The sequence below is a fragment of the Chinchilla lanigera genome, unplaced genomic scaffold (assembly GCF_000276665.1).
Source record: "Chinchilla lanigera isolate Chin_1 unplaced genomic scaffold, ChiLan1.0 scaffold00029, whole genome shotgun sequence".
Taxonomy (NCBI): Eukaryota; Metazoa; Chordata; class Mammalia; order Rodentia; family Chinchillidae; genus Chinchilla; species Chinchilla lanigera.
In genome coordinates, this window is record NW_004955430.1 from 4,488,497 (window position 1) to 4,516,094 (window position 27,598).

A 27,598-nucleotide genomic window follows, 5' to 3' on the forward strand; every position below is an offset into this window, starting at 1 on the left:
CAGTGAAACAAACTGGCTTATCTTTTCAGGGGACTGAAACATAACGGAAGCCTGCTGCGGGTTTGCTCCCTCCCCTGATTCCCTTGCTCTGTGCTTGGGTCAGGTTGCTGATTCAGGAGCCTCTTTTGCACTTAACACACTCATTGCACAAAGCAGAAGGTATTTGCACTTGTGCATTTGCCTCTTATCTGTAGAAGAGAGTTGTTCTTCTGTTGGTAATACTTAAAAGATTTGCCTTAAGTCTAGCAGCTTTTCTGGGTATTTGCTTCAAACTCTTGCTGGGTTGAGCTGGATTGACCTCATTTAGCAGCCAGCTGGGTCTTGCAGGGGATCATCCAGCACAAATCAGCACGTCCTGGTTGGCGCTGATTTCTCATTATCATTCCACTGGGGGGTCCGAAGCCAGTGCCAGGCTCTTCCTCAAGGACCAGTGTGGGGATCTGCAGACTGCCAAGAGCTGAGATAATGTGGTGTGCTGTGAGGCACCGAGGGAGCTGACTTACAACTTGAACCTCCCGCTTACTTGTTTTGGGCCTTTCTTCCTCAGCAGGGCTTCCTATGCGATGTCTCCATGAGGTGTGTGTCTAATGAGCTGAGAAGCAGCTCTGGCCTTAGATGGAGCAGTTCTCGCAGGATGGCCTGGACTTGTGGCCTGAAGCATTCTAGTCACTACGCTCTTTGAACCTACACCTCATTGCCCAGAGATCTCTTCACATCTGACTCATTTTGATTGAAGTACAGTGTGGCATGTGTGTGTGTGTGTGTGTGTGTGTGTGTGTGTGTGTGTGTGATATCTAAATCATGTGCTCAAAGTCTTATACACAAAATTGTATGATTCAGAGTGGCTGAAACCACACACTTGCCACATTTTCACTGTAGACACATCATGTTGGATAGGACTGGGTCACACTTGACGGTGTGCTTTTTTTGTCTAGTGCTAGAAATCAAACCCAGGACCTTTGCCCTAAGCTACATTCCCAGTCTTCCTTCCCTTTATGTTGAGACAGGATCTTACTAAGTTGCCCAGCCTGTGTTCAAACTTGTGATTTTCCTGCTCCAGGACCCCAGAGGGCAGGGATTACAGGTATGTACTACCATACTTGGATACTGTATACATTTTGATCTAAATATTTTCTGAATTCTCATTCTGATTGTTAAGGTGGCAGATTATCAAAATTTGCTAGGTTTATGATCCCATGAACATTTAAAAAAGTATAGTCTTGGATCCACCTGGAGCCTACTGGATCAGAACTTCTCATTTAGCCTGGAGGCCTCAGATATTTTAACAAGATCCCAAGGAATTCTATAGCAGTCTGCTCTCTGACATAGTGCTAGACAGCAGTGAGGGCCAGAACAATCCCAAATCATATGCTCCTTGGATTTGTTTGAAAGCAGAAGTTCCATGACCATGTACTTCTGGTCTTGCTATTGCTCAAATTAAAGCCTTGAAACTCAGATTTATATGTCTGACTCATCTGGAGAGTTAAAATATGAAGTACTTTCATAGTTAGAGTTTACCTCTTAAATATGTTCATTTCCTCTTGATCTTTGACACTAGGTAATAACTAGCAAATCAAATTAATTGTGAAGAATTCTTTGCCCAGTTGCCAGTTTAAAAAATACTTTTTTCTTTATGATCTTTCAGGACATTGAGAAATATGACTAAGCATTGGTGAGCCCTGGCAGAGAGAAAGAAAGAAAGAAAAAGAAAGAAAGAAAGAAAAGGAAGAGAGAGAGAGAGAAAGAAAGAATACTACTACATCATCTGGTTCCTATTGACCCTGCTGTCAGGATTTGGCATGTTATTTTCAAGACTCTGGCTTGAATATGATTTTTCACCCTAAAACTCCTTTTGGGTTTTGTTCCCTAGTATAATACTGCTAAGAGGTAGTAGGGCTTTAGGAAGGTTTGGTATCGTTTGAGAAAGTCGGGATTAATTCACAGGACTGGACTGGTTGTTTAGAGAAGGGGTTTTTAAAAGGTGAGCACAGCACCTGTCCTCCCTCTCTCACTTTCATGCTTCTCTCCTTCACATGCCCAGTTGCATTTCTGCCTTTCCACCTCGCATGAAGCAACATGAGGCCCTCACCAGAGGTCCCAACAGATGCTGGTGCCATGTTCTTGGACTTCCAGAACTCTGAGCCAAAACAGGGTTCTTTCCTGTATAAACTGTCCAGCCTTGGGTATTTTGTTATAGCAGCAGAGAGTGGACCAAGAATATAATGGACCCAGAATATAATGACAGTGCAAGACTTCTTGTTTAAAGAATGCAAAGAACTTCAGAATGATAACAGTAGCGAAATGCACTGAGTGGGGCCCTTATAATTGTGGGCACATGTGATTGCACAAGTCACATGATGATCCATGCCCTGGATTTGGACTCCAAATTGTTAGCTCTAATAATAAACTTCCCCTTTTCTACCTGTTTATGAAGTATGCATCTTTAAAAGTTTATTTAAATAACACTGATAGGAGAAGAGAGCCCCGGATTTTATGGCAGAAATGTTTTAAGGTAAGCAGATTGAGATTTTGTTTTGTTTTGTTTTTTTCCGGTACCGGGAACCGAACTCACGACCTTGCGCTTTCCAGGCAGGCGCTTTGCCGCTGAGCTAAATCCCCAGCCCAGATTGAGATTTAAGGTGCTCTGATTTGCTATCATTTAAAAAAAAGTCCTGTGCCTAGTTTGGACTTCACTCATGTGATGTGGAAGTTTATCCACTAGAGGAGGCAGCGTCTTCTTTACTCAGACCCTGCCTGGATTGGGACCCTTTAAAATACACCAGCCCCATAATCTGGGATTTCAAAGTTGAGATGAAGCAGGGCCACGTCTGCTGTTGTTTAGACATCCCTGTTGTCTGAAGTTGAAGGCTTTTGTGGGTGGTCCCTCTCTGCTCGGTGTCACTATCAACAAATGTGTGGAAAGGAGAAATAACCAGAGATGCAAGCGAACTTCAATCAGCTCTGTCCTAACTGGCAAGTCAGTTGCAGTTGCAGCGCAGGCAGAATCAATTAGGGAGCTGAGCTGGGAGACAGCACTGGCCCTGATGCCTGCTGGCCTTGGAGGGCTCCTGCAGGTGGCTCCCTGGGAGAGAAGGAGACAGCCTTGCTTTCTCCTCAGGAAGACCTCGGAATGGAGAATTCCCCAGACAGCGCTCCCCCACTAGTTGCAGTTCTTGCATTTTTCAAGGAGTCCTCCTCACTGCCAGGCTCTTGCCACCCCAGTCACCTAACCCATTTCCTTAAGGAGGTTTCTTGGAGGTTTTTCTGGCTCTCAGCTGATGAGTCCTGACTTGTCAGGAAGAAGAAGCTTCTTCCTTCTGTGGCTCTGTGTTCAGTATCAGTCCAGTTTCCTTGGAGGTGGGGCCACCTCTTCTCCCACTGCCTCTACTGCACTGGGGCAGGCATGCAGCAGGTGGTGAGGAGCACATGGATCCATCAGCCCAGGGTCGTATTGGTGGCATGCTGAATTGTGGCTTTGAAACAAAGCTTCCAAAACATGGAACATTTCCACAAATATGGACATGCTGGGAAGAGGGGGCTCATCTGCAGTAATGGGGCTTTGTCTGTGTAATGTTGCTTTTACATTCCAAATAACACCAACTCATTGCTTATTACAAAAAATAATCAGAAAGAAGCGAAAAAAGATAATTGTGAGGGCTTTTTTTGAGAATTGTAAGTTGCGTGTAGTCCTATTATTAAAAAAAGAACTAATATTTTTATGTTTACCTGGATGGCCATCATATATTAGACATGCATACTTTAAAAGAGAAAACATTACATTTTAACTTGAAGTGTATTTTAACATTAATAGTAAGTTGTGATAATCATTATAGACCTGAGATTCTAGATGACCACATAGTATTCTATCTTCTTTAATGTAGAAAAGAGAACTTGCTTTTGATTTTTTCTGCTATTATAAACAGTGATGCGATGAACATCTTTATGTAAATTAGGATAATTTACAGTACTGAAATTGGGCTTTTGTGCGCCTATAAACCTCTCTCTCTCTCTCTCTGTCTCTCTCTCACTCTCTCTGTCCTCCTCTCCTTCTCCCTGTCCCTCTCCCTCCTAGTCTCCACCTCTCTCTCCCTCTTCCTTTCCCCCAACACACAAACACAAGAAATGTGTGTTTAATTAAAATAAATTTATTACAGTAAAAGACACATTGCCATTTATCTCCATAAAAATACTTCCTTTCACTTTGAACACTCTCGTGCCATGGTTCTTGCCACTTTCCGGAACAGTTCTGGAAGTCCTTCTTTCTGAGTGTGTTTATGATGAGGTGCGATAAAAAATAGAGTAAATACTGTTGCTGAGGGCTGTCTGATAGCAAGGCAGGCTCATAAAAACATGGTAGTGTATGTTCATTCACCCGATTTACTGGTCTGGTACTGTGTGACTTCTGGCTCTTCCCCATGGTCAAAATGACCACGGACACTTCTGAATCAATTCAGGACATGGAGGCAGCCATGGCAGTGCAGTTAAAGATATGAAAGAGGACTTCCAGAAGTGCTTGGGAAAGTGGCACGGATGATGGCATAAGTGTGTTCAAAGCAAGGGCAAATACTTTGAAGAGGATTAATGATACTGTGTCTTTTATTACTTTATAACAAATTTTAAAAGTTAAACATCTATTTATTTGTAGATCACACCTCATATGATTTTAAAAATTGACTTAAAATATTTAAATGTCTACCTTATGCTAGGTAAGAGACTGACAAAGTTCTGTTTTTCATGGAAATGATACATCCTGGTGGGAGGAGAAAGATAATAACTTAGTGATTATTAGAGACAGACTTTAGATACCACTGATGTACTCACACCTCCAGCCCTGATCTCAGCCCTCCTTACCCTAGGGTCCCTTTATCAACCAAGTGAATCAAGCTTGTTTCATCCCCAGAAAATCTCCTGGTCTCATTTCTCTAAATCACACCTATCCCAGTCTTCCTTGTCTCAGCAAGTGGCCATCCCAGACTTCTAAGACTCAGTCACAGAAAACCAGCATCATCTTTGTCTCTTCTCTCTCCCTGGATCCCACATCCCAACAGCTGACAAGTTCTGTCACCTCTACTTTAGAAGAACCAGAATCTGACCACGCCTCACCCCCTCTGCTACTCCTAGCTTAGGCTAAGCTGTCTTTCTCTGCCCCCTGAATTGTGGCCGTGGTCTTCCGGCATCCACCCTGCTCCATTCCTCACCTTCTCCCCACTTTCCCATCTATACTTCCTCCAAAGGCAGAGCGGCGCCATGTCTCTTTATAACAAAGGTCAGCCTCTATCGCTCTGTACTTGACATCCTGCAGTGGCTAGAGTCTAACTTAGAGTGCAGCCTAAGCCAGGCAGGTGTCCATCGAGGATCTACTTTGCTGGCTGCACCTGTCTTCCAGACCTCATCCTTCCTGAACCTCTTGTTCAGCTGGCTCCAGCCACCCTGGTTCCCTGCTGTCCCTGAGCCATAGAACTTCCTGGAATTCCACATGACTGGCTCCCTCAGTGCCTTAGGCCTCTGACCAAATGCTGCCTCCTCAGTGACGCCTTCACTGACATCTCCATTGAAAAAAGTCTTGCAAAAGAATAAAAGAGAGTAAGCTCATAGAGGGCAATGTGGTGCGGATGGGTTGACTCTGTGGGAGCGCTTGTCTGAGCAGCTGCTAGTTGGAAGAAGATCATCATGAGAGAAGGTGGCCTTTTGAAAGGCCTGGCCAGAAGCAGCCAAAGCCCTGGTATAGGCCATTCTGAAGAGTTCATGAATATGAAAAACTTAGTGAAGGTACCGGAATACTTTATAAAGAGGGGTGGCATGGTGTGATCTGATTTTTAAAAACTCCTTTCAGTGCTGTGGGGAGAATAGACTCTATGAGGTCAAAATAGAAACTGTGACCATTCAGAAGGGTCCTTCTCAAAGTATAGGAGCAGGAGAATGGCTACTTGGATCAGGATGATACAGTGGAGATGGCAGAAAGTGAATGGGCCTGTGGCATATTTTGGAAATAGACTTGGCAGGATTTGCTGGCGGATTGAATGTAGACAATGAGGGAAAGAACGTTTGTCCCTTCAGAAGGACAGTGATAATTCCAGTGGTAATATAGGGAGGGCCCTAAAGATGACTATACAAATAGTATATGTGAATGTATACCATACATGTAGGGTACCAAGTGACTATATACTGAGTAATGTCACAGCAAAGTAGCCTTGTTAACTTTGCTGGACTGAGTAGGGTCCAGCTGTTTCTGCCCAGGAGGTTTAGACATGCTGGGTCTGAAATGGCTGGAGCAGCCTACCTTAGAAAGAGTGGGTACCTCCTGGGAGAAGAGAACCAATCAGAATAGGCCACTGCTGTCCCAAATTCTTCAGGAAAGAGGAAAAATGAGAACTGGGGTCTAGTAAGTACTATAAATCTTTCTCAGCATAAAATAAAAAAAGGAGGAAAAATGGATGGAGCGGTGTATAGTAATCAAAGATGCGTACATCTGTCTTAGTTACTTTGCTCATTGCTCAGACAAAATTCCCAAAACCCAAAGTTAAAGGGGAAAAGGTTTATTTAGCTCACAGTTTGTGGAGGTTTCAGTCCATACTCAGGTGGCTCCAAGGTAGGGTGGCACATGGCAGAGGGGCAACAGTTCATGGTGGCTGACCACAGCAAAAGTGACAGTGTGGGCAGGGAAGGGGCAAGCCTCTTTCAAAATCTTTATCAGAAGTCATCAAAGCCACTTACATTGCATGCAAGTTACCTGCCCTAGCACAGGGCAGGTGTGTAGCATTCATACCCTGAATCCCAGCATTAGACCATGAATCAATCACAAACTCTAGATTAGCAACCTCTAAAAATCCTACCCCCCCATGACTGCATGAGGTTTTGAGGAGATATCCAGACACAAATCACAACAGCATGATTCTTTTAAAAACAGAAAGGGCCTCAGAGGGATCCTGAAGGCCCAAAATAATTGTAAAGAATTATACTAATGCAATTTGTTGTTTTGCACATGACTTTCGTGATTCAAGATGTCATAACTTCAAAGACTAAGATGTCTGGTGCCCAGGAATACAACTAAATTTGGGTTTATAAAAGGAATTTCAGAAACATTTATCAAACACAACATTTGAATTCTATCCTACTAAGTCATAATAAAGCACAGCTCATTTAATATTCTGGTTGCAAAACTCTCTCAATCTGTTTCCTATGTAAAACATAGGATGATGGTGTTCATTTGGAGTGAGCTAATGATGACTTTTGATAAAGATTTTGAAAGTTTGTAGAAAACCAGTTGCCAGAGTTTGGGATGGAAGGTCACTGCTTGACTTGGAGTTTTGAAAACTGGCTTTTGTTAGTTAGCAAATATCTGCATGCAGGAAGAAAGTAGAGGATCTCCATCTGGAGGCCAAGACTATTTTCTCTGAGATTTTGACATACCAATGTTACAGTTCCCCTTTATACAGAAATATGAAACAAGGCCGCCTCCAAGCCTTCTAGAAACTGCATAGTGCCTACAGGGAAGGAAGAGCCCAGAATTCTCAGGAAATTATCACACTTGGGAAGAGCTCCAGAGACCTTTGCTTGAAAACAAGGAGAATCTCCACAGCAGGACTCAGAATATTTGTTCAGAAGGATGAAAATGATGAAAAGTTTAAGGTCCATCTGTAATGGAGTCATGCTGATTACTTAAGAGAAGAAAATCTTAAGGATATGTTTTACTTAATTGAGTTCTTTGCTTTAAGAATAGGAGCCATGTGGATCTTTTGTGTATAAACCCACCAGCCACAGGGACGTACTCTGTCATATATCCTGGGTTCCTTTATGGTGTATACCCTGGTTGCCTGTAGGTATTTGGCTGTCCTACATCTGTCGTTCTGTTACTTTTAACAGCACCTTCACTTTGAAATCTTGACAGGATTAGTAACTGATAAATCAAGATCTTCTGTGCCACTCACAATAAAAGGTCAGTGAGGCTTTCTGCTCTCCTGTGCTTGAATACTCACACTTTTCTTTCATGATCACTCAACCCAAGGTATCCCAGGCTCCCTACTTTACTCTTTATCACCAAATGCATATATGGCACTTGTCATTGTCCATGCCATTGTGCCTTGAACATTTTAAAATTTATTTATTTTCATGCCTCTTTCCAGCCCCCCCTAGTAGGATATAAGTTCCATGAGGCCAGGGGCCATGTTTGATTCTCCCAGTGACTGTAATAAATGCTCAATACACATATATACAGATATGTCTAGAAAGTGCCATGTGTTAGTTACTTTTCTCATTGCTGGGACAAAATACCCTACAACAAAAATTAAAGAGGGAAATGTTCATGTCCCACAGTTTCTGCCAGCATCCTGTCAAGTGCCCCCAAAGTCAGCAGCATGCAAGACACGACAACCATTCCTGAGAGTGCCACACTGCGGGTTCTTCCCCTGGAGTGGCTCCTGCCCAGGGCCATTTCCATCTGACTCAGCAGCAGCTGGTCCCTCGCACATCGCCCAGCAGCACTCTCCAAGTGCTTCCGACGTGTGGCCCAACAGTTCCTCTCCACTCAGTGCAGCCCAGGCAAACCCAAAGGTCAAATACAGGGGAGGGGCATGAAGACAGCTCTATTAGTAATAGGCATCCATGAAGATTGCTATTAAGGTACAGACACTCAGTGAAAAATATCAGTCTCAAGAAGTTATGTACTCTATGAATCCATTTATATATGACATTCTCTAAGTAAGAGGACCGTGGTTAAAAAAAAAAAGAAAGCATTGTTTTCCAGATGCTAAGAGGAGAACAAGGGTGTGCATATGAGCATATGAAGGGGTAGTGAAAGGGGATTTCCTAATGGTGAGAGAGCAGTTCTGTATCCCTGATTGGCACAGTGGACTCAACAATCTGTCTCTGTGATAATTTTTTTTTTTTAAAATCTATGCACACAATAAGTAAAATGAGTTTAAAGATTAATAAAATCCAAATGAGGTACAGAGTTTGGTTAACAGTATGGTAACACTTGCAGATTCCCAGTTTAGATGATTGTGTTTTGGTAAAATACAGAGTACTCTAATATTAGGAGAAGCTAGAGGAGGGCCGGGCTGGGAAACTGTTGGTATCTTTGCAAAATTTGTGCAAGCCTACAGTTATTTTAAAGTAAAAAGATTTTTAAAAAATTTCTTCATAGTAGCCAACAACTTCTGAACTTTTACTAGTTGCTCAGCACTGTATGGTTGTTTTCCTCTATTGACCTTCCCAGCAGCTTGGGTGATGCGTCTGTTCTTCCCCATTTTATTGGTGAGAAGACTTTACCAAAATCACACGCTTACTAATGAATCTCAGGGCTAGGTTTGGAATGCAGATGGCCTGCCTCCAAAATCTGTGCATTTTACCACGATGAGGTTCCTTCCCCGTAGCCCCCCTTTGAAATTCAGTAACTGCTGTAGATCATACTGTAGACTGCATGTAAGAGGCAGCCTCTGCCTTTGTTGCTTGCCAGGATGAGCATGACTCTTGCAGATCTGAATGTGCTGTGGCTCAAATATCTTTTCGCAAAAAAGTAATAGGAATGTGTCAAAAAGGAATGCAAAATCCATCACAGAGATGTCTCATCAAGATCCCTTTGCTGTGGAAGAGCTTACTGGAAGTGGGTCTCAGAAGTGCGTGGCACCCACGTCATTAAGGTTGCTGACTGTGATCTGGGTTTTGACACTGGGTAGTGACCTTGAGTGTCTTCACCTCTTTGGTATCTTTTCTTACCTGCAAAACAAGGACTTATGCCACCCTCTGAACAGTTGGGAGGATCTTATAATCTGAATTATATCCCCCAAATTCACGTATTTAAATTTTAACCTAATGTAATATATTTGGGAACACTGCCTTTAAAGGGGAGTTAAAGAGGTCATCAGAGTGGGGCCCGGGTCCAATATGACTGCAGTCTTCATGAGAAGAGGGAGAGTCATCCGGGATATGTGTGACAGAGGAAAGGCACAAGTCAAGGAGAGAGCACTCAAGTGAAACCAGACCTGCTCACATCTTAATATTCCAGCCTCCAAACTGATGAGAAAGTACGTTTCTGTTGCTTAAGCCACCTGGTCAGTGGTTTTGCTATAGCAGCCCTAACCGACTAACATCCAGCTTAGCTTAGGAACTGAAAGTGTTAGAAAAGTCTCAAGTTCCAGTTGCAATTTGCATATAAGGGTGGCTGTGGAAATCTGGCCTCCAGCCATGTTTCCCAGAAAGAGCGTTTATACCTTGCTTGTCTTTTGTTGATTGATATGCTGGTGTCTCTTTAAAAGGTGTTTGAAGGAGTAAGAATTGTGTGATGAGGTACTAGCAGGTATGCTGAGGGGAGCAGAGAACAAGAGGTGTTCTGGTCAAAGCTTCTGAGAGGCAGTTTGCACAAACTTTCAAATGTTCCTTTGCTGCAGGACTTCCCAGAGCCTGCGTAATGCTGACATACAGGCCTGATGTGGTGGCACATGCCTGTAATCCTAGCTCTCTGGATGCCTGAGGCAGAGGGGAATGAAAGCTTGAGCCCAGCCCAGTGAGAGCCTGTCTCAACAATAAAAAGTACAAGAAAGAGGTTGGGGATGTAGCTTAATGGCTTGGTGCAAAGGCCCTGGGTTAGATCCCCAGGTTTGCAAAGAAGCAACTTCTCTCCAAAGCCCCCTGCCCCATGTGTATTATGACTCAGTTAAATTTGTTTGTTTTTAAAGATAGAGTCCCAGTATGAAATTCAGGCTGGCCTTGCGCTCACAACTCTTCCTGCCTCAGCCTCCTGAGTGCTGAAATATTACACGTATGCACCACTATGCCTAGCAAGAGTTAAATAATTCATCTTGCAAAATTCCCAAAACTTTTTCTAAGGACTTAATTTAGTCATCTAAGTTTGATAGATGACATTTTAGGAAATGCTGTTGGGTAAGTTTTTTTGTACTACCGTAACAAAGTACCACAAACCAGCTTGCTTAAAATAAAAGAAATTTCTTATTTCATAGTTTTGGGAGCCAGAGGCCTGAAGCCCAGGTGTCACTAGGCTGTGCTTCTTCTGAAGCCTGTGGGGAGGATTCTTTCCTGTGTCTTCTGGTTTCTGTTGGTCGCTGGCAATTCTTGGCATTTCTTGGCCATGCAGCTATAGCTGTCATCACCCCAATCTCTGCCTCTGTCTTCGTGTGGCATCTGTTCCCTGTGTGTGTTCACCCTAATGACCTCAGATTAATTAAACTCCCTAAACCTACAATGGCCCAGTTTCCAAATAAGACCACACTGTAAGGTACTGCACGTTGGAATTTCAACATAGATTACTGAGGGACACATTTTAACCCATGACACCTGATGTAAGTTCTGGAAACTACTGGAATAAATGTTCTAAAATTTTACATTGGTGACTCATGTTTCTTTCAGGATAAGATGCTTGTTTTAATTTTATGTCCTTTAAAGTAGAAGATTTTAATCAGCACTGTACAGCAGAATCACCCATAATACTTTTCTCAGGAAAGTCCCTTTCTATTTTCTATGCATTTCAAGATTCTGATCAGGTGGAACTGGTTGATGGACATTAATGCAGATTTGTTTGAACCGCAGCACTTTGGAGACTGGGTGTGACTCTGATTGCCTTCTGTATTTCAGGGTTTTCCATGTTTTGGATCTTTATTAAACACTTCTTCTCTAACTTGTGGTTTTTAGAAGTTCCTCCGTCAAAAAGCAGTGCTGCACTCTTTGCAAGGATGAGGCCAGCATGCACGCCCTGGTTTCACCCTTGATTCTGGGGAAGAATGTGGAGGGGAAGATTGTTATCTAAGGTCTGTCTAATAGAAGGACTCAGCCAAGGCACCTGTAGCAGTAACTTGTGACGTTTCTCCCTCAAAGTTATAACTTGGCAGGGGCAAAGGGTAACTGCAGCCTGGCTGGACTGAAGTCTATGTTAAAACCACTCTCTATGTATGCATTTTTGTATTGGGGCATGCAGAGAGTTGAGCTAGTTTTTATTTTTTTGTTTTTAAAAATATTTTTATTAGCATATGTCTGCAATACATAATACTTTCACGGTAGGGAATTGGTACACGTACATATCACATCCTGATCCTTTTTCCTCTCCCCGCCCCTTGGGATAGAGCACTTTATCAAGGCTATTTTAGAATTAGAATTTTCCTCCTAAATTTATGCTAGGCATATATTACATACTAACTTTTGACTACACCAAGTTGGTACGGCCTGCGACTACCGCCCAAGTTCTGCAATACATTGTCCATATGTGAATTTTAGTGGAAGATCAACCACCATATATTGCTTTCAAACACCAGTGTCAATGCTTTTGAAACTGAACGTGTTTGAGTGCCAATAACTGTGATTTTTAAAAAATTTGTCTCAAAGGTCTTTTATTTTTTGCTTTTGCAATATGGTTCTTTATTTTAAGAGAATAAAAAATAAGAAAAAAACATTAAAAAAATGATACATTGTATTATCTCCCTAGTATAAGAAACTTAATACAATCTGAAAGGTACAATAGATACTGTGAAAGGGAAAGAAATTGCTAGGAAAAGGAGAAAACAAAGAAGCAGGGGAAAATTTTATATATTTTAGATATATATATGATAGCTAAGGTAATGGTCCTACTAATTTGTATTGGTTTAATGAAAGAACAGTTAATGCTTAATTTTTTGATCAATTTTGCATGCTTATATCTGGTAACCTGAGCAACTACTTAGAAGATGATAATATGCAATTTGAGCTGAGTTTCTGAGTCCTGATATCTTTACTTCTTAACCATTTCTCAGATTGTTTCAGGAAATTATTCAAAAGGTTGGAGAAACAGTTTTCAAGGGACTTTCTCAATTCTCCACGTTTCAGTTTTTGTGTATTTGCTATGACTCAGGCTGCAAGTTACCTCGCCAGGTGGTCTTTGTAACTGTGCTCAAGATCCTTGAGCTACCTCTGACACTCATCCTGCAGTGGAGGCATTTTTTCTCTAAACGCTGACCAGAGAGTGATTTTTCTAATTTAATGTGCTTGTCTCGGGGTCAGTTGGGAAGTTCCATTAAGCCAAAACATGGAGCACATGGCCTGCCAGTTCTTCCCAGAGCTGGCATCAGAAAAGAGATGGAGGACCGAGCAGGACTTTTTCCAGCTTGGAGAAGAATTACCACTTTGGGGAAGGTAGTGTTTAATACATGGTGCTACTGGATCAGAGTAGCAGATTTAATATGGTATTTATAAATATATAATGTATGCGTGTATGTATGTATTTTACAAGGTAGGTTTACAAGGGCTGCAGACTGAGTAAGGTGGGGAGGAATGCAGAAGGGCTTTCTGCATGCTGGATAGCTGAACAGTGCAGTCAGAGGTGTAAGTAAGACCTAGAGGTCACTGCAGAATCATGTTGGAATTTGTATCTGGAAGCTGGAGGATCTGCGTAGAATGGGTGGAGTCTGAGGTGAAGCCTGAGGAGTCTGGAGTCTGTGCAGAAAGCCTGGAGACAGATGTCCAAAGGCTATGGCAAAGACTGCAGCTCCATCAAAGAAACAAAGCAAGACTTCATTCTTCTCTCCCTTTTTATTAGTCTCTTGGTTGATGCCGGTCACAATGAGGGTAACTATTCCCTCTTCATAAGCCTAACATCTATACCCAGAACTCTGCTAAATCAGTCGGCTGAGTGTTTTAAATTGACACCACAGTGAACTATTACAGCTACCTTGCAAATTGTATTCATATTTTTCCTGGGATGTGGTGGGAAATATTTTGTGCCTATTGCAGAATCTCATATTGGAGGCAAGTGGCATTTTTGTTCTTAAATGAATCAGCACACATAAAGTTGAAGGATATATAATACATTGTCATAAGGGCTGTATTAGAAAGATGAGACTTAAGGAAAGTATGCAGGTGCACTCATTGCTTACCTTGTCCCAGGAGTTGAGAGTCACACCAGCTCTGCTCCTTCTACCAGCTGGCTGTCCCAGGCTTGGCTTCCTTCCCTTCTGAGTCTTGTAGGGAGTCAGGTAGTGGCTAGTCCCCTGGAAATCTACAGTGCTGTACGTAGATTCCACATCACACCACCTATTTAAGGAGGAATTCTTTTTCTTAAATGTCCCATGCTTTCTGGTTGTATATCTTGGCCTTGCTGTCTAGGACCTTGTCTTCTACATCTAATGATGAAAGCTTCTCCTAGACTCTCACTGCCATTGCCATCACATTAACCATTTTGTTCTAGTGACGTAATCATAGTCCAGTTGGAGTCAGAAGCAGCCCACAGAGAGGCTGGTAGGCTTTGTAAAGGTAAAATCAGGGGAGGCCCAAGGAAGGCCTGAACCCCAAGTGAAGGACCTACTCCAGCCCTGCATTTGATATATTTGTGAAGAACATTATACACATATCATATGGTGACTATATTTTAATATTTTTTCCTGCATGGTGAGACTAGTAATTTTTTTTTCTAAAAGTGAGTAAAGATGTGTTATTTAAACTCATGAAGCCTACTGTCCAGCCTGAAAATCAGGTAACCTCCAGGGCACTGGAAAGATGCTCTAATATTTGGGGAAGAGCTAACTCTGAGAATAGATAAGATCCACTCATTAGTCTGAGGATGCCTATTGGCCACATGAAAACTTCATTTGTTGGCTAGTTGCAGTGGCTTGTAGACTGGCAGACAAGGTGGGCCCTTGTTATTCCCATAATCCCGCATCTCTAAGACAGGTGTGCAGGAGAGGGGCCCCTGCATCTGTTGGGCTGGGAGACTCAGGGAGAGATCTTGTTGAACCACTGTGAAAATGGACCACCCCCTGGCTACACATGGGGAAGAGCTGTATAGACAGAGTTCATGGGTATGCACAGATAGCACAAGTCATGAGACAACTCCATTCAATGGACAAATGCAGTAGAACTTAATCCAATGGGTATTTACTTTAGAACCACAAGACCTCTTAGAGTATATATTGTGTTTATTAATTTGCATTCTACCTGTCAGGTAAACAACATCATTGCCAAGAGGTGTTTTGCTTCATAAAAACAACTTGAGTATTTAAAAGAGCTGTACCTTTAATCTTTTGACAGTGAATTTTTAAAAGAAAATGTATTCTTTTATTGACATGTCATAAAATTCTTTCTTAGATTTCTTCTACTGTTTTGTTTCCCTTGCCAGTGATTGCATCTTAATTTCCTAGGATAGGAGCATGCATGTTGTCTATAAAGCTCTCTGTTGATTTCATGCCCTGTGGTTGAAAAATCCATACTTCCATTTTATGTGGGTTACTGCTGTTCAGTTTTATAGCGTGTGAATGACCCTGAGCCTCTGCTGCTCTGTTCTCTGAGGTACATATTCCCGTTTGCTTTCATCGCCTGTCTGCTGCCAATCTGAGGGTCCCCATGAGGGGCTTCCTGTCCTGTATTATGAAGCCCACAGTCTGTCATTCCATTTTAGAGCTGAGTCTTAATCCACTTGACTGTTACAACCATTTTGCCTAATAATCTATTGAACACTTATGCTGAATGCCTATAACTTCCTGCTTAGTGTGTTCCTTCTTAGAACTCTGGGTCACAGCACACCATGTTCTTTTCCTTGTCTATTCTCTGGCCTCTATGACATTGCTGTAGTCATGCATACGTGCTGTTTCCTCTACCCCAAGAAACAGCAGGTGCTGTTTCTCTACCTACTGCATTTGTGCCCTGGCATCCCCACATTTGCCTGATTAACCTCAAGGTCCTCATCCAGTGTCTCTGTGTGGACTAGCAAAGCGCCACCAGCCCCCTTCTGTTACTTTGTACATGTCTACGTGCTTGTTGTCTGATACCTGTCACATGAACTTTGTGAGAGGAGACCAGATCTGCCCTTGCTCCACTGACCAAATATAGTATGGAGCCTTTGGTGGATTCTCCATAAAAAGCCGCTCAGTGAGTTTATGTGAGCCAGAAGCCAAGTCAAAATTTTAGGATAAAATTGGTTACCACGGGGAAAGGAAGAAGAATCTATACTAGAGAACATGTAGGGTTAAGATAGTCAGACCTCACTTCATGTAGTGTGGGTGTGGATTGGACCTAATTAAGTGTTCTTGGTGACCCCTTCCAGTCCTGAGGGTGGAATTTTAGTTCTCACTGTGCTCCTGGCCAAGGGCAGAACCTGCCTCAGTAAAGCGGGAGCCTTCTACTTGGTTTCTCATAGTGTTCTTTAACTCCAAGCTCTCTTTGCCTTCTGGGCCTAACAAATGCTTTGCCACCTTATTTCTTTATCAGTTCACCCATCACATTATTGGAATCAGACCTATTTCAGATTTTATGCTCTGGCTGAGCTTCTCTAACTATTGGACTACCATTTGCCTTCTGTGACTCTTCCACTGGTGCCTGTTTGGCTTGTGTCTAGATGTTCCCCCAAAGCCTCAGGCAGTCTTAGGGCTTTTTTCCAGAGGTGGCTGAATCTAGAGTATATGATGCAGGGATTAAAGGTCTGTAATTAGTAAATCATAGTTTGGCATAGTTCTGGCTAGGATTAAGGGTGTAAGTGCCACACCCACCCTCGGGCGGTAGCCTACATAAAATATAAAGGACAGAGAGAGGCTTGTCCCCCTCCCCTGTTGTTTTTGCTATCTTCCGCCACTGTGAACTGTTGCCCCTCCACCTGGCCACCGTACCTTGGAGCCAGCTGATTATGGACAAAAACCTCTACAAACTGTGAGCTAAATAAACCTTTTCCCCTTAACTAACTTTGGGTGTTGGGCATTTTGTCTTAGCAATGAGAAAAGTGAGTGAGACAGTACCATACTGGTCTTTTTATTTATTTATTCTGCTCTTCCTCCCTGCTTATTTCCCAAGTATATGTCCAGGACAGTGGAGGCTGTCAGGTGTAATAGATTAGGTTGGTAGACTTGCTGGATTCCTTGGGGAAAAAATGGCTGCGGCAGAGTCAGCGGCAGAAAATTTACAGTATGAGCCTGGAACCTCTTGGCCATTATGACAGCAGGACGCTCTCAACTACAATGAGAGGACAGAGGAGCAGTCCTGAAGAGAAGGGGCTCCAACTGGCCAAAGAAGGGGTGCACTGAGTGTGCCCCACTACACCTCCCCAAACCTGTGAGATGTTGAAACACGTAATTCTACCCATGCTGATACGAAAAACACATACTGATACTAAAAACATGAACCAGAAAAAGCTTAAGTTCATAATGTCACTAAAAAATGGGTGGGAGCCCCTTAATGGTCAACTGTGGACAAGTCTTGATTATGAAAACCAGCAGTAGATAAGTGAAAAACAGCTCGCTCTCCACATCACCTCTACAAGGGACTTATCAGATAAATAAATAGTGCAAGCAGGGACGCTTCTTCTTCTAGAAATTTTTTGTCTAATAGATAGGTGACAGGATTAAAATATCAACATTTTACATCCCTTAATGAATTAACCAATCTTTGGGTATCAGTGGTACCTCCACCACAGAGAGACTACTAGGCACTTGTCTGAGGAAAGTCACAACACCTGTGAGTAAAGCAACTACCAAGTGAATAAGTATATAACCAAACTGGAATCCGATCAAGCTGCCAAATTAACAATTTCTGCTTTTCTAAAAGAATGTCATGTCTCTTCGGTCTTGGGCACTGTCTCCCTGCTAAGCCTCAGAGAATTCTAGGATGTCCTGTTTTCTAGGAGCCCTCTTCTTCACTATGTTAGGGGGATACTGTAATTTTCCCTGGGAAAAGCTACCATTCGTTTTTCCTCTTAACCCCCTCGCTGTGTGCATCCCCCACCCCAGACCCCTGCATGTGAAAGCATGCATTCCGTGCAGAGCTGCACAGCTCTGCCACATCTTCGCTGCCCTGGCTGCACCGGCACAATTTCCCTGGGAATGTGGACTGTGCCACTGAGAGTGTGTGTCTCTCCCTGCTAATAAGCTGGTCATTCTTATCTGTCTAGCGTCAACTCCCCTTCCTGTTCCCCATGAAACCCCTCTGACCTTTGAAAATTCATTTGGAGAGTTTGAGTGAGATTCCCTAGTACTTCTACTCTAACCTCAGTTCAGAAAAGGGCACGTGATCTGGGGTCTGCTTCCTTGGCTACCTGATTAAGCCCAGCCCAGGCACATGATATCAGCGGGACTAATCAGAATGTTTCTTAGAGGTTTCTGAAATTGGTCTTACATAGAGTTGCTAGATTTAGAAAAAAAAAAAAATTAAGGCACACAGTTAACTTCAAATTTAAACAATGAGCAAACAATGAATACATATTTGGTATAGTTTTTATTGTTTATCTGAAATTCAAAGTGAATTGTATGTTCTGTATTGTATCTGGCAAAATAGCTGTTGCCAGTGGGCAGGTTAAGCTGGGAGAGCAGGAGTCCGGTGATCCAGGCAGCTGTGTAGGATGAGCTGCTGACAGAGGAAACCAAGTGGAGCCAGGAAATGGGCAAGAGATGGGCAAGAGATGGGCAAGAGATGCCAGCCCATCACTCTAAGTGCACGGAGTGACTTCATGCAGGCAGTTGCATTCCCAGCCTTCCCGTTGTGGGAGCTGATGACTTTCCTTTTTCTATATGTAGAATGGGGGGATTTTGTTTTTGTGTTTGATTTCTTAGAATTTCAGTGGGGATACTAAAAAATCTCAAAACACAGTGCCAGAAGGCATCAAGAGACGTAGCGGTCCTACTGCTGAGACCTCATCTTATTGAGTGGGTCCTATAGCTGACTCTGCATTAAGCACTTTCTGAGAATTAGCTCATTAAATCCCCACAGTGCCTCTGCTATATACATGAGGAAATTATTGATCCAATCACTTATCTTCTGTAAAGCTGCTTTAATGACTTTACTACACATATGTACCTCAATGAGGGTACTACACCAAGCTGCGATGGTGAGTCTGCATTACATTCTCCCTGGATGCCGACAGGAAGTACATTTCTTCTAAGTTGGAGCACCCGTGTTTGGAATTAACTGAAATTCTGACTTCTGTCCACGTGCGTAGGCCACAGCTGATGAAAGCATTCTTCCTCTGAGGAACATATTTGAAGCAAGTCAAGGTTTTCATAAAGTTTATGAAGCCTGAACGTGGACCTTCCACAATATCAGAAAGACACGAGGGCCAGGGCTGCTGTTTTCGCACATGTTCACATACCATGCCGAGATGCAAAGCAGGTGCTGCTGTCCAGACAGGGCTTGGGACTGTGGCTTTCCTCCATCTCTTGGAGGTTCAGGAAGCCCAGATCCTGACAAATACAGATGACCTCACAGGGAGGAGGAGGAGCTCATGCGGTAGGGCAGTTCTGTTGAACCCAGTCTTACTCCTGGCACCATGATTCGGATGTCCCTCCTGGGCAACTATTTGGAAACACGATGGCTTAGGTGGAGGTGCCGTTCCGCTTTACTTCCCATCTGCAGAGAATCACCAATTCTGAGCTCAGCACCATCATCTTACATAAAATAATTAGTGATTTTCCATTGAAATGAAGCTGTAGCTAATTTGATGTACCTGGTATGAAATAACATCCATCGTTCATATCCAGGAGATCTATCTTGTCTCTCATTTGGCACTGGAATTAAACAGCTGCTACATTCAGACACTTCTCTTTATTATACACAACAGGGAAGGAAGAACGTGGAATGGCTTAGACATGGTTCTATCCGAGTCTGTGCTTTCTCCCCCAAATTGCAAACAGCTGGGCCTGATTCTTTCCTTTCAGCCCTTCTGGGCATTTTGTTTTCATCTCTGAAAAGTGCCATGTCACTACTACTTTCCCCAGTGGAATCAAAGGATAACCTGATCTACGGGAGCCCAGGCTTGGAGATGGCCATGTCACAAGATATGTACCTTTCCTGTAAAATGTCATGACTGGGCACTGCCCTACATCCCTGAGACATTTGCCCCGAAAAGCTGTAAAACTCAGCCAAGGGATTTCGAAGTTTGAACAGGAGTGTGGGAGAATCATCAGGTTGAGTGTGGGTTTGCGGGTGTGTTGTGTCATAAGGAATTATATGAAGACAAAGAGGTTACAAGTCAGATCTGCCTTCAGGATTTCTGACAGTGAGCTTCTGCAGCTTGGTTTTGACCCGAGTACCCTGTGAAGGTATGCTCGAAAATCTCCAGAGTCTGGCTTCAGAGTGAGGTAGACGCTATTGTTGGGACACTGTTCATGTGCTCGGGCTGACTTGGCTGATGGATGCCACATTTGGATTTGGAGAGAAGGCCGGTGCTGAGTCAGTTCCTGTTAGAGCTGAAAGTCAGAGCCTCTCTACAGGGCGCCCTTACTGACTTTTGGACAGGAAAATTGGATCATCTGTTTCTATTGGTGTTTTCATTTTCTTTTAAACTTTTATTTGAAGGGTGTTTTCAAATGATTTTTTGGGTATATTTTTGATAAACGTGATGATCACCTTCATTGTAGAGAATTACCTCCTGTACATAGTATATCTTGATTCATCTTTTTTGCCCCACTCCCTTCCCCTGCCTTCAACCCTTCTTTCCCTTTTTATTCACAAAATCTTTGTTTCCATTTGTTTTCCTTCTGTGCTTTATTTTCTTTTGCTTGTCAAGGTTCCTTGAGCTGCCTGACAGTCACAGTGCAAAACAAACTACTGGAGTCAGGCAGGTATGAGGAACACCTGCCCTGAAACTCTCCTCTTGGGGGGTTGCAAAAGTTGCATGTGCGCACAAGGGCAGCGGACACCGGGTTCCATCATCCCTACTGATCATGCCTGTGCTCCTCTGCTCTGTTGGACTTCACTTACATATCACATAGAAACACAAACGTGAAATTATGCAGGTGTTCAAAACAATAGTAGCAAATCATTATAGCACGCTCAGGGTCCTTCCTGGTGTGGGGGTCTGGGTTACCACATATGTCATATCCCCACAGCATGAGCCCCAAGTCAGATCATGGCTTTCACATGAGCCAACGCTCTCTGTGTCCTGCTGTGAGCTGCGCTGTGTTAGGGACATCAAAACTGTGCCCTGCGTGTATTGAGAAGGGACTCTGGCTCAGGGGATCAGATGTGTGGCTTGGCACTTTGAAACCCACTTTGTCTCATGCTTACTGTGCCATCTTGGGCAAATTATTTCATTTTTTCACCAAGCGGGGGTCACCACTGTCCTGTAGGTAGAACGGGAATGTAATAGTACCTCTCCCTTGGGGGTTTTAGGAGGACCAAGTAAAGTAATATATAGAAACCACGCTGAGCCGGGCATGGTGGCAATGCCTGAATTTCCAGCATTCTGGGAGGCTGAAGTAGGAAGACTGCAAGTTTGAGCCCAGCCTGACTTAGGAAGAACATGTCTCAAAAATAAGAAATAAAAAGGAGGAGCTGGGGATGCAGCTCCATATGGATGCCCTGTGTTCAGTTCCTCGTACCAAACAACAACCAAACCAAACCAAACCAAACAAACCTCCCAAACTGCACACACACACACACACACACACACACACACACACACACACCCTCTCTCTCTCTCTCTCTCTCTCTGTCTCTGTCATGGTGCCTGGCACACAGGCGTAACCCTGCAAGTGTTGGCTACCACTGGAGGACTCAGAGGCAATTTCTGAAACTTCTGCCTGCACCTGAGTGGTATGAAATTCAGGTCCATAGCGCTCCAGTGATCCTGACGGGTGTCACCGATCGGTGGCTCTTTGCCCCCCTTCACTACTGTCTGTCTCCACAGCTACAACCTCTGGGCTCAGGGGCTCTGGGGACAGTGGGGGGACGTATCACCTGATGTCTGCTTTTTGTTAGACTCCTCTGTGCTTGTTTGGGAGAATTCAAACATTTATTGTAATTACATACACAGAAAAACAGGAGTGCTGTTGTCACAGAGAGAGTTATCAGTACGCTCCAACTGAATTAAATGCTGGTGGAGGGAGAGGTTAGTTTACCGGGATCCTTGGCTGCCCTGGACATGGCAACTGTTTGATGAAGATAAGCGAATTTGGCGGTGCCTGCTGGTGTCTGGCACGTGAAGCCCCGTGTGTGAGCTCATCTCCCCAGGCGCTGTGCTGAGCTAATTGCTTTGGACGTGAGAACTTTTCCTGGGCAGCAACATATGCTACATGAGTTGCCTAAAGCAAAGATAAAAAGCCACCCTCCTCTTCCTTTCTTGAGGTCTAATAATAAAATGGAACTGTCACCATTTCTAATAAATTGTTTATTTTAATTTAGAAAAATAATGAAAAGTGGCCACCTTCTGGTCCGCAGTTGTTGAACTGCTCCCGGGTCGGCAATCTTGGACCTTCTATTCTATAGCTGGGTGCTTCAGGACAGTCAGGGGCTCGGGGTCAGGGCAATTAGCCATATTCTATCCCCTTAGGACAACTTGGCCCGTGAAGGGAAAAATGAATTATTTTTTTGAAGTGTATTAGATTATAAAGTTGGCATAGGAGATGTTTGAAACAGAAAGCTTTTGAGGGTTTGTTTTTAATTTTTTAAATATGGAAGACAACCCCTTCCTTTCTTCCTTCCTTCTTTCCTTGCAAGTTTTGAATTAACTTCGAGAAATAATTTGACGTCCCAACAACACACATGTGTAAGGAGATCTGAGATGACCTGGATTGAAAAAACAGCTAAAGAGCACGGGGTGGAACAGCAGTGCTTAAGGAAGGTATCTGGGGTATTGCTTTTGGCAGGGCACCCATCTATAGAACCTCGTATCATTCAAGTCATTTCTGCATCAGAAAATCATTAGCGCAGGCATGGAATGGGGCTCTGAATATGTCCTGCAGCCAGGCGCAGGGGTAACCACCCTTGCTGTCTGAGGTGACTCCTTAGTTTGCTTTTGCCTGTCCTTGCTGTTTGCTCTGTGGGGTTGAGGACAGTCTTCCCTTCAGTAACTGTGGAATGAAAATAACCTCACATGTTTTTCTTATACTACAGTTCTCTCATGTGACTTATTTTTCCCACCCGGTACCCTTGTGTGTACGTTAAGAGGGAAATCAAGGCAGATGGAGAAGGGAAGTGTTTCTCTGGCTCAGAGCTGGGAATGGGGATGAAGTACTGCCTGCCGCTCTGAGGCCGCATGTTCTCACTGTTTCTCCCCCACTCAGGGACCTCTCATTTGCATCTCTTGGGTAAACTGAGGCATGTGAGCTAAAGCCACTTGTCTTGGAGCCTCAGGTAGTACATGGTATAAGTCGGACTAGAACTCAGTCTCCTGACTCCTCCTTCAGTTTTTTTCCCCTTCAGAATTCCTGGAATCTCTGTATCAGTGGCTTATCTATGATGATAATAGCAATGGCATTAAATACACTGTAGAACACTTTCTGAATCTCACAGCAGCTATGACTGGGAGGAGAGAAAACTAATCTGTAGTGAGGAGGAGCTGTAGTAGTTCCCTTCTGCATTTCTAGGGCACAATACCCGCCACCCGCAACCTAAAGGAGGAAAGATTCAATTTGGCTCCTGGTCCAGACAGTTCAGTCCACGGTTAGCTGGCTCCAAGGCAGAAACATGGTGGAAGGGTGTGGCAGAGGAAAGCTGTCTACTGCGTGGCACCTGGCTATGTTGGTAGAAAAGCTGAGGGTTGGTGCCTGTGATCCAAGAGATGCAGTTCATGGATTAGATAAGCCTGACAAGTGGGCCCATTCTTGGATCTGGAGGACAGAGGGCCTGGCTAGCCTCATCTAACCTTTGTGAATTTTGGGATACTCAGAGAAAAGAAAAATCAGAAGAGGGAGAATAGTGGTGCCCAGGAAAAAGTCATACATGTCCACTTTGTTCAGGCCTTAGACTTTCCTTTGACCCACCATTATTAATTGGCAGCCAGGGGACAAACAACTAGTTTAGCCCTTGTGTCTTTGGTCTATACTGGTTAATAGAACACTCTACAGTGGTAGAGATGTTTTTCTCTCTGCCTTGTCCAGTGCAGTAGCCACTAACTACATGTGACCAATGAGCAATTGAAATATGGCTAGTTGGGGCTGGGGATTTAGCTCAGCCGCACAGTGCCTGCCTGGCAAGCACAAGGTAGTGAGTTCGATTCCTGGTACCGGAAAAAAAAACAAAAAACAAAAAACAAACAAACAAAAAAAGAACCAATGGAAATATGGCTAGTGCTTTTGGGGAATACAATTTGAATATTAAGTAATTATAATGAAATGTAAACATAAATGGCTGTAGTAGTGGCTCATGGCTGTCACACTGAAGAGAGCAGCTCTTCATGGAAGTCAGGAGGGGAAATAGTTCCCTGGGAGGCAAGGCCTGGTTTTGTGTAGAAAGAACTGGGCTGAAGGTCAAATGCAGCCCAAGTGACCAGGCTATTGATTTGGCTCGTGTTCTGCAGGAGGAAGGAGTCTGGGCATGGGAGAGAGAAGAAAGAGAAACAGTGAGAATCCTGCATCTGCTTTGGAAGCCTGAAACTTGAGGAAATAGCTTTCCACCTAGTATATGGACTAGATTTGTACTAGGAAGATATGAAATCCACTGACCTTGCTGTAAAAGTGAATTGAGGGGAACTCTGTGACATGCCGTTTCCTCTGATTCTAAGCGTGCAACAATAAAAACACCCATGGCCTGCAGTGCTCCATAGCAAGTAGCTACACATGGATGAAAAGAGGAATTAAATGGAGTTGCAGTGTTGTTTAAAAAAAAATGCTATCCTGTGTTAACTGGTGTGACTGAGCACCATTACGCAGTTGATAGAAGTGGTAGGAGATGGATAGAAGGTACTTGTAAAGGCGGAGCCGGGCCAGAACAATATAGCACTGGGGCCCGTGGAAGAGTGGAGTCTCTGCAAGCCAGGTGATGCGTGCTTCAGAAGGTACCATGCCTGTGTGGGGCTTGCAGTTCTTTCTTTTGCTCACTTCGGTCACCAGCTGACCCTGGGCTTTCCTCCCAGCACAGCGAGAAGGGATTCAGGGCTAATCCTGAGGAAGCTCCTTCACCCTCTGTCCTTGACCCTCTTCTAGATTTCTGCCTGTGTCTCCTTCGCTGTGATTAGTCTTCAAGTTGTGGTCTGTTCTCTGTCTTTGCTCTTCAGAGATATCTATGAGATACCTTTTGTGTGTAGCAGCTACCCAGGAGGCTGGAAGACAGAGTAGTGCCCTGTCTTAGGGAACACCAAGTGCCCAGTGGGGACAATGTAATGAGACAGCAGCACATGTAGGTGCTAAGTTCAAGGTGGGTCTGAGCAGGGAGCCACAACAGAAGCACTGTAGGAGCTGAGTATTCTGGAATGACCTCCTACCAGTGAGGGGTGATGTCCATGCCAAGACCCCAGAAGTAGGTGGGAGACAAGGTGACGGGGAGCCCAGGGATGGCTTGAGAGTGGGTTTCCTGTGGAAGAGGCGCATGTGGAGAGCTGTGGAAAAGGTCAGGAGTGGGAGAACAGGGGTGGGGGAGGGGAGAAGTTCCACGAGATGAAACCAGAGTGGAAAGCAGGAATTTTCAGATAATTAACTACCTTTTAATACATTCGGTTCATCTTTTTCTCAAACCAGTATCAAAGCTAAACCATGAAAATAAAAAGTAAATTTTATATTGAATAAGATCTCATGTTTTCAATGTAGAAGGAAAAACTAGCTTCTGGCCACTCATGCCTGAGCGCCACGGTCTTGCTGCAGCAGGTGCTTGCGCGTCTATGGCTGCATTTCACACTAATGGATTTTCTACCTTGTTGTTTCAGCACTTCAGGGAGCATCTGGACAAACTTTTCGCCAAAGGAATCGGAATGCTGGATATCGCTCTGAACGAGGCCTTCAACATTCTCAGCGATGTAAGCTCCTCTTTGATTTGCCTTTCTTGTCCCCAGGAGAATAGATGGGATTTTCAGAAAAACTGTGAATCGGTATTACTGTCAGCCCTGGTGTGGTCTGAGAGCAAACAGACCCAGGATGCAGCGGCATCTCCACACAGCACGGCTTGTGTTTGCTGGGTAGTTATACCCGACTCCCAAATACAGTTTTCATTCGCAGCCTCTCAGACCTCTCAAGCCAAGGTTGCCCCTAATTTCTGGAGTTCTTGTTAATCAATAACATGTATTGGCACAAAGAAAACTGCTTCGGACTCGTTCCTAAGCTAGTGTCTTGACTGCAGAGGAAAAGTAGGAAAGGAAGGTGCCAAGTCTGCTTCCTCCATGTAAACCCAAGCTGCTCCCCCACATGTCCCTAGAAGGGACTTCTGGCTACAGGTGATCAGCATTGAGGGAAGAGGCTGTGTTTTAGACAGGACATCTCTGTTAATGGCCGGGAAAGAGGGCTAGACTGCTCCTTAAATTGTGGCTTGAACCCATGGCAGTCACCTGTTTCATCAGCACTGTGAGCTCTGAATCTCAGCAGACTTTTGCTAAGTGGTAATATTGGAAGGACTTCTTGAATTAGAAAATATGCATTTTCTGGTACTAGGTATTGGACCCAGGACTTTCACCATGAGCTACATCTGCAGCCCTTTTTATTCTGAAACAAGGTTCCATTTGCTAAATCACTACTTTGCCCATGGTGGGCTTAAAATTATGGTACTCCGACCTCAATCTCCTTGAGTGCTGGGATTACAGATATGCACCACTGTGCCTAGCTTTACTCTATTTTTTTAATCTTAGAAGTCTAGTGGCCAAAGCAAGGGGAGTCCACTTGGAGCTTGAGAGTCTCCGACCTAAAATAAATCTTGGTTTTCCTGCTTCCTGGCCTTAATTCTGGAGGAATGAGGGTTAGAAGATTGTTGTCTTGCTGAAGATTATTGCCATCTTCTGGAGTTTGGCTGGCTGAACTGAGAGGCTGACCTTCTACTGCTTGCTTTGTGATCTTGAGAAAAATGAATTTCAGTTTCACTTTTATTTTCCCTATCTGTAGAATGGGGAGAGGAATAGACCATCACTGCTCCAGCAACTGTGAGACCCAGTACAACATGCAGGACCCCTTGTTTACAAGCTATTAAGAGTTTTGAATACTACAAGTGTTGGCTTCTTGGGGCAGGCCCAGTGCAGGTGTATGCACTAGACACAATCTTGAGAGACCCTTTCTTGATGAATGGAAAGAAGAACTATGAAATGGTGTCTCCTTCTTTCAGCAATGTTGGGGCAGGGGTGGGAAGTGCCATCCCTGTGACCTTTGAGACACTAGGCAGCCTTGACTGGTCCGATCTGGACACAGCCCCCCTTGAAGGTTTTGACTCTGCTCCCTGCACACATCCTCAGGATCATCTGCCTCCCTAACTGTCCCCTCTGCTTTTCCTTGCCCCGCGACCTCTCTTCTGCCCATTCCCTCCATTCATCAGTTCTGCTTTTACACTCCTGAGCCAGTGATATGCCCAGGTGAATGCTGGGCAGCCAGGGTCTCCAGCACAGGATCGGTGAGCATGGTGGGGAGACATTTCTTTCTCATCAAAACTCACAATGCACCTGCATGCATTAAAGGCCTTCAGAAGCACAGGAGTAAACACATCTTTAAAAATGTCTTTATGCCAGTGCTCCAGATAACTGGTCTAGAAACACTTTTTATAGTGTCGTCAACTCAATGTGGACACCTTGGAAAAGTCACAGCTCACCATGCAGTTTTGATGATAATGTTACTGTATCCTCCAAGATGTATATTCACACTTCTGCAAAGATTACGAAGACCCAGAGACACCACCAACATGAGTGGACTTTTCCTGAATCCTGTGAGGAAAACATTTTTGAACAGGGAAATCCCTTTGCATACCTCTCGGCCCTCACTTCACCCACCTCTGTGGGGTCTGACCCAGTAGAAACCCAAAT

The 27,598-nt window shown here is 43.9% G+C and overlaps 1 protein-coding gene across 3 annotated transcripts in view; it reads left to right on the forward strand.

Annotated features, from left to right (window-relative positions):
- Cacna2d3 (calcium channel, voltage-dependent, alpha 2/delta subunit 3) overlaps positions 1-27,598 on the forward strand; it is a gene marked incomplete at its 5' end in the record, with an annotated part of 848,592 nt that overhangs the window by 397,189 nt on the left and 423,805 nt on the right. For all 3 annotated transcript variants that reach the window (XM_013515709.1, XM_013515711.1, XM_013515710.1), the window contains 1 exon segment: positions 25,532-25,621. In XM_013515709.1, coding sequence (XP_013371163.1) covers positions 25,532-25,621 — 90 coding nt within the window.